Genomic DNA, 7,820 nt, shown 5'->3' with positions numbered 1-7,820 from the left:
GTGAGAATGTTTTTAGCTACACACCACTTAACCAACAGACACACACATTCACACATTGATTTGCTGCATGTTTTGACTACTGCTAGGGCCAGCTGCAAAGCTGGCAACAGAGACGTCTCGGTTGACGTTTCTGTGTAGTATGGGGCTAGCCCAACCGAGGTGATATAATGTATAGGCCTAGTGGGCTCAGGGTCTTTCATCTTACATCTGCCTGCGTGCAGTTTGGAGGTGCAAGATACTTGAGCGTGTAATGTTAATTTTAAGTGTGATCCTTTGAATAAATCAGCACTGTTTTGAAGTTACTTGGACTGTCTCGTCTCTCTGAGTTAGCAATGGTAATAAGAACCATAGCCTGCAGCAGTTTTTACTTTTCTGCTGGTAGGTTGGAATAAGGTGGACCATACAGTGATCTGAGAGTCCGAGTCTGGTTGGATGAAGGGACTGAGTCTGCCGACCAGAACCCTTGCAGAAAGCCCTGGCAGAAAGAGGAACGAGGGAGTCCTTCCACGGTTGCAGCTGGAGGCTCTGTCCGGTTGATTTCCTGACATCCAGAAGGCCGAGGGACTGAAGGAACACAGCCAAAAAAGTAAGGAGGCTGCGGCTTCTCCCCCCCGGGCCTCACCCTTTGGGGGAGTAAGAGAGGAAAACCACAACTAGAGCCTCTACAGAGAGCGGAATGACAGCGAGGGACACTGGAATGGAGCCAAAACCTCATGATTCAGCAAGAGGAAACTCTGAATTCTTGTTTAAAAGAGGATTTAATCTGAAATGAAGGTTTCAACAGAAAGCCACAATCCAACCAACTCAAACCAACTGAGGATTGGTGACCGTGAGCAAACCTTTGACTTTTATTCAGAGTCTTGAGAGCTCAACCATGATAAATTTTAATCAGTATGATCATTTTAGATTTATGTTTAGAAATGGTAGTTGATGATTTATTTAGATTGTAAGCCGATCAAGATAATTACTGATGATTTTAATGCTATATTTTGCTGCTTTGCTGTACCTCTTTTAAGCTCCTATATAAAATTCCTGAAAAGGTTTAATACTCTGTGTTTATTGAGTCAAGTTTTGATGATGCTGATTCTTATGATTTTAGTGGGTCTGCACTTTTAAGTGGTAATTGTTAAAGTTGCACACATTGCACAATTCCCAATGAGTTTTCAATTACACTATTCACAGTGTTAATAGTAGTATGCCAACCCTCTCAGCAGTGTCTCTGATTGGGCTTGTTGCTTGGGTGAACTCCGTACTGTGCGAAGGGAGGCAGTGCTTAGAAAGTTATATCAAAAAAAGTTTTCATCTAAAATATCCAACTGTTTACTTGTTACATTATATACACTATTCTTTAAATTTCATATGCTTAATAACATCTTATGTCAACTAAATGCTGTGCAAAATAGATATGGTCTTAAGTGTCCAGTGACACAGCTTTTATTGGTTATTTCAGACTAAATTTAACACTTCCTCAAAGAGCCAGAGAGTACTGGCTTATAAAAATTTTTCAGTACAGTGGCATCTGAGGGTTTAAGGAGGTAGCTGCCACAATAAACTGCAGGTTGTTGTTATTTAGGTTGGTTTGGGGTCTTATCCTGAATTAATAACATGAAAGAGGGAGGTCTGCAGGGAACTCTGTTTGCAGGTTCATGGTAGTCAATTACTGAGTGAATATCTCCGTCATACAACCTCAAGCAGTGTTTGGAGCTTTTAATATGCTTCAAATATGCCACCTTAGTGTGAGAGGTAAGCTTTATTCCTATGTCCAGGGGTTAGCATATCGTGGCCTTCATACACTGCGCAGGGATAGGCATCTTTTACTGTTGTGTAGCAGTGGTCCAGTGTGATTTTGTCCCTGGTGGAACAGGTGACGTGCTGTCTGTATTTGGGCAGTTCATGGAAGAAATTTGCCCTGTTAAAGTCCCCTAGAACAATGAGTGGAGAGTCAGGACATTCTAGCTCCACGCTAGTTATCTGTTCTGCCAGGAGCTGTAGTGCGCTAGCATGGGCCTGTGGTCTTATGTACACTCCCATGAGAATGAAGCAGTTAAATTCATGAGGAGAATAAGGTTTGCAATTGATAACAAGAGTCTTTAGGTCTGCGTTACATGTTCTCTGTAGCACTGTGACATCTGTGCACCAACCTTCATTTATGTAGAAGCAGATTCCACCTCCTCTTGTTTTTCCGGACAGCTCCATAACACAATCCGCTCTGAACACCTGGAACTCCGGTACTTGTATCGCGCACTGTCCGCGATCAAATCGCTCAGCCAGGTCTCCATGAAGCACAAAGCAGCAGAGTGTGCAAAGTCAGAATTAGTCCTGTTGATGCGACGAATTTCATCCATCTTGTTGAGCAGGGAGCGGAGATTTGCCAGGTGGATAGACGGGAGTGGAGTCTGTGTTCCCCTCTGTCATAGCCTCACCAAGGTGCCCACATGCTTACCACGGCTGTGTTTTTTCCAGGTCTGTATACTGTGCCTCCAATCGGAATGTCCATATAGCATTCTTCATTCACACAAATCAAAGGAAGGTAGTTCGGTGTGAGTTGTCCGATATTTAACAGTTCTTCTCTGGTAAGAGTAATCCGAGATGAGTTGGAAAAGACCAAGAAAACAAAGAAAAATAACAAACACAAGAAAGCACAGAGGCTGCCATTGTCGGAAGTACAGTACATGTGACATCCACGGTGCCATTGTAAAAAGCGGGATTTTTCAACTGCATGTGGTTTTGTGGATATGTTTGACCTCCTGCTGTTGCACTGTGACCAGAGGATGTGAAGAAAAATACAGGGCCTGAGGTTACCACATGTCCGGGAATGTTCCTGCACAGGGACTCACTGTTTTACCTGACCAGGTCTAACTTACAAGCGTTCAGAATTAATTTCACTACTCTAAGACTACATTCACTCTGCAGGTCTTAATGCTCAGATCAGATTTTTTGCCGAAGTCTGATTTTTTTTTGCGCTGTTGTTCACACTGTCATTTAAATGCGACTGCCATCTGTCTCATGTGTGAACGGTATATGGCCTTGAGGTGACCCACATGTGCAGAAGAGGACGTGACGTCAGACGCAGCGTACTGTGTTTGCAAAAAAAAAAAATGGATGCGACTCATGATAGCATGTGCGTAGCGATGTTCCAGTAAATGTGCAATTGAAATAAAGAAATAATGATAAGAAGAATATCAAGAAGGAGAGCACAAATTTTGCTTATGGCCTCACCTCCTCCAGCACAGAATGGTGATGTCTGTCGAATTTCAATGACATAAAAATCGCATGAAGTGCGACCTGGCCGTTCAGACTGAAGTCGCATTGCAAAACATCGGATATGTATCCGATTTAGGACCACATATGAAAGTGGCCTGGGCCGGATGTCATAAGGAAATCGGATATGGGTCACATTTGGGCAAAAAGATCGGATTTTAGCCACTTCAGCCTGCAGTGTGAACATGGCCTAAAACTGTATGTAGTCGTGTGGGGGAAGACGCAGTGAGCACCGGTTGGATATACCGAGCTTGGAGCTACTTGAAAGGGAGTGATGTTTCCACTATTCGGTGGGACTTAACAGTAAGTTTAAAAAAACACACGTGGCATGTCTGTTAATGCCTTGTTTCTGTAACGTTAGAGAGAATTGTTGCAAGGCTGGAGAAGTTACTATGTCTGTATTGTGCCAGTTGAAATATGGGGTTTCTCAATTACCCGCTTTGTTTATAGTGTTACACATGTTTTTTTCATCGGTACATATACCGTTGTCTACCCATCTATGGAGGAGAAATTCAAATGAATTAATGCTGTTCATTGTGCTGTTCACTTTTGACACAACTCTGTCTCTGTGTTCATGTGTTTTGATAGCATAAAGCTCATTTCTGACAGAGACAACACAAACGATCCTCTCGTTTTTAGGAAGAGGCTCTCTGGTTTTATCCTTCTGAAATAATTACAGATTTGGAGTTATGAGGGGTGCAAGATCTAATCTAGAGGTACCCGAGATTAAACATGAAATGGCTGGAAATGAGCAAAATGAGCATGCCATCGAGACTTTAAATAAATTTGGTCACAAAATGTAACTGATCACTTGCAGTCTGAAGCCCCATAATTCCGAAAATAATGAAACATTTCTTTAACACTAGAACCACCAAGAGGTCATTTTGACCTCCATTACTCCTAATGCAAAAATGATCACTCCCCCTTGTCCATAAACTCCTAGTAAGGAACACCAGCCTGGTAGGCACTGTGAACAAAAACAGGCGTTCAAACACCACTGTATGACATCAAAGTGATGAAGAGTGACAAGACAATACTTACAATATACCAGGGCAAGGTGAACAAAAATGTGTGCATCCTCAGCACAATGCACCAGACGGTGGACGTGGAAAGTGACAGCCAGACACAGTGCACTATTATAACAAGACCAAGGTGGGAGTGCATGTCCTGGATAAAATGATCAGACAATACTCCACAAGAGCCACCACCCTCAGATGGCCAGTCGTCGTCTTCTATAACATGTTGGACCTGGCTGGCATCAATGCACCTAGCAAAACTTGCTAGGTGCGACTTCCTTCTGCAGTTGTGTAAGGAATTACGCAGCGACCACATGCAAAGGAAAGAGGCAACTGAGACTGTGCCACTGCCCCTTCAAACAGTGGCAGAGCAGCCTCAGGAGAAGCAAAGGCAGTGTACAGTCAAAATAGAAAGTTACTTTTGGCTTTTCCCGTTTAGGGGTCACCACAGCGAATTGTCACACTGACGACTCACATGTTGACATTTGGCATGTGTTTTTATGCCGGATGCCCTTCCTGACACAACCCTGATTCGAACCCGGGGCGCAGTGGCAAGAGTGCTGCGCCTTAACCACTAGCCTACCAGGGACGGCTAGTGTACAGTCAAAATACACTGCAATAAAAACCAAACTGTATAATTGTGCATCAAATGCCAGCGACCTGTGTGTGGTCAGTGTACTGTAAAGGTCTTCAGTGTTTGTGATGATTGTGAGTAAGCTGTGTGGCAAAACTTGGAGCGGAATAGGCCTGTAGTTCCCAAACATTTTTGACCAAGGCTCTCTTTCTTTGTAAATATTTCTGAATTAATGTTCATTTCTCATGAAAGCAATGAACTGTTATTATTGTAATGTTCAGTGTTTATGAGCAATGTTAATGCTTTTATCTGTTTGACCAATTTCTCATATTTTATTACATGTTTTAAAATAAAAGAAATAAAATTCTGATGTATAATTATTTCATCCATTTTTACATGCTATTTTGAAAAAATGACCAAACATTCCTGTAATAGACTTCTAATTTGCAATTATAAAGCCTGAAATGGTGCGAGGTCAAAATGACCTCCCGGCAGTTCTAGGGGGTACTGCATAGTTGGCGGTTCTAGTGTTAAAGTTGTCGTCAGGGAAGAAACAGCAAACATGTCTCTGGTGAGGTATGGTATGTTTACTTCTTACTGAATCAACAATATCTACAGGTTGTAAAGTTTCCTAACAGCCAACATCAGCAAGAGTGTGTTTCAGAAATTACAAAGCCAACTTTTCACTGTAAGAGGAAAAATCTGTTAAGGTCTGCTTAAGACAGCTAGGGATTAAATTAATTTGTGTATCTAGTTATTTGTGTGTAATATGAGCATTTAATTGATCTAAGCCACATTCAAAGTTTGCAGCCAGTCCATGGTGATGCAAGCACCAGGCAGTCAGATTCAGTTTATATCGAATCATTTGTTTTAACCAGGAGATTTCCTTGCTGCTGACTGACATATCATAAAGTGTAGGATTATGGATAGTGATGCATAAGCATAAAGATAAGGACAGTTGTTAAGTATGTTTAATTTAATGGTTGGCCTTTAAATTATTGCTAAGGGTTTACTTACAGAACTGGGGCTGGAGTGCCGGCGGAGTCTGGGTGACTCCTTTCCAGCAGATGAGCTCTTGGCGTTGATGCAGGCATTGTTCTCAGAGTGGACCCTCTTAACCTGACTGGCGGGCTTCTCAAACGGGTCGAAGCCGCTCTGCGTGCGTTGAACTCTCACCTTCTTGTCCTCAGGGATGGTATCCAGGGGCTTGATGACTGAGTCTGTTCCCTGGCAGCTTCGTGTGGACATCTTTGTGACACATATCTGTCAGGAAGCAAAAAGAAAAGAGAAGAAAGGAGAGAGAGAATAAAAGTGAGCATCACAGAGAAAAATCCATCTGCGATTACCAGTGTTCAGCCAAAAACTGTCCGACTGTGCCCTCATCTTTCAGATCCTGCCTGTTCATCTATGTGCCTTCCCTCTCTGTAGAGCCCTGCTACTACCTCTCAGCTGGGACGAGAGCCTTTTTATCTCCATGTCTCTTTTCTCTGATCAAAATAGCTCCAGCCTTCACTGGCTACGTGGAACACACACACACACACACACACACACACACTCCTCATTTACACATTTATACCTTATCTTCGACACACATCTACACATACATACAATAGTGCAGACATGCTTCCGATTGTGTCTGACAAACCCATCGGGGGCACACACAGCCATCCATACACTCTATCCATCTATTTTCCAACACAAAATGCCTTACCAGTTGCTCCTCCACCATGGACTGTGCATACTGGACACAAAAGACGCAGGCGGCATGACATGTTTTGCCACTGCTCCCTTTCAATAAAAAATTTAGGCCTGGACTCCCCCACAGGAAGAACATCTAATTACTCTGATACACACAGGAGTCATCTTGCAGCTTGCTGGCATGTCCTTTAACTTAGGCCAGGTTTCACTGAACACAGCAGAGCATTTCTCACATCACAGGCTGCCATCACTTTAACAATAACATATTTATTGTTGTTAACAATAACAACAACAATAATGGTGAACCTTTTGAGGAAATGTTTCATTCTGCAATTCAGCTACAAACACACTCTGTACATCGGGGAGACCGCACTGCTGCTTCGGGGAAGGTAAAAGGAGGCAGTGTGTGTGTGTTTATCAATAACTAGTGGTGTTGAGATGTACGTACTGTTTATAAGCACTGTTTGCCAGAAGTGGAGTTTTTATTGCTGAAATGCTGGCCCTATTATCTAGCAAGAGAGCATAGTGTGTTTCTGGCTGCTAAAGAGCTACACCCTTGACGGCTCTCAGCAAACTCCACATCTTCATCTGCACGCTAGAGACAGCGCACCCTGACGCCATATTTATTGCTGCAGGCGACTTTAACCAGTGCAGTTTACGGACTGTACTCCCCAAATATTACCAACATGTGAACATTCCCACTCAGGGCAAGAACAATCTGGATCATGTTTACAATAACATACAGGGAGCATACAGGGCTGCACCCCGCCCCCACCTTGGGACGCTCAGACCACATTTCTTTGTTCCTGTATCCAGCTTACAGACAAAGACTGAAACAAACCCTGTCACCAAACAAATTAAACTCTGGACCCCAGAGACTGAAGGCACCCTGCAGGACTGTTTTGCCCAGACAGACTGGGATGTGTTTAAAGCTGCAGCCCCCTTGGAGGACTTTTCTGTCAGCGTACAGGATTATGCTGAGTATGTGACCGGGTACATTAGTACCTGTATTGACACCATTATGCCCACCATACAAATCAAGAGGTTCCCCAACCAGAAGCCCTGGATAAACAGTCAATTACGCCACATGCTGCATGCTCACTCTCATGCATTCAGATCAGGCGATGAGATGGAGTACAAAGCCGCAAAATACAGACTGAGGAAAGCCATCACAGCAGCCAAGAGGCAGTAAAGAGAGAAGCTGAATGGCTTCTATTCTACTGCTGACTCTGGACGGATGTGGCAAGGCCTGCAGCACATCACAGACTACA

At 43.3% G+C, this 7,820-nt stretch overlaps 1 protein-coding gene across 7 annotated transcripts in view; it reads right to left on the bottom strand.

Moving 5' to 3' along the window:
• cdk14 (cyclin dependent kinase 14) overlaps positions 1-7,820 on the bottom strand; it is a 330,986-nt gene that overhangs the window by 236,128 nt on the left and 87,038 nt on the right. For all 7 annotated transcript variants that reach the window (XM_020622246.1, XM_020622244.1, XM_020622243.1 and 4 more), the window contains one exon: positions 5,869-6,114. In XM_020622246.1, the coding sequence (XP_020477902.1) occupies positions 5,869-6,114 (246 nt within the window). The remainder of the gene's footprint in view (positions 1-5,868; positions 6,115-7,820) is intronic.

The sequence above is a fragment of the Monopterus albus genome, unplaced genomic scaffold (genome assembly GCF_001952655.1).
Source record: "Monopterus albus unplaced genomic scaffold, M_albus_1.0 scaffold276.1, whole genome shotgun sequence".
NCBI lineage: Eukaryota > Metazoa > Chordata > Actinopteri > Synbranchiformes > Synbranchidae > Monopterus > Monopterus albus.
The sequence above is the reverse complement of the archived record's forward strand: the minus strand, read 5'-3'. Positions and strand labels throughout refer to the sequence as shown.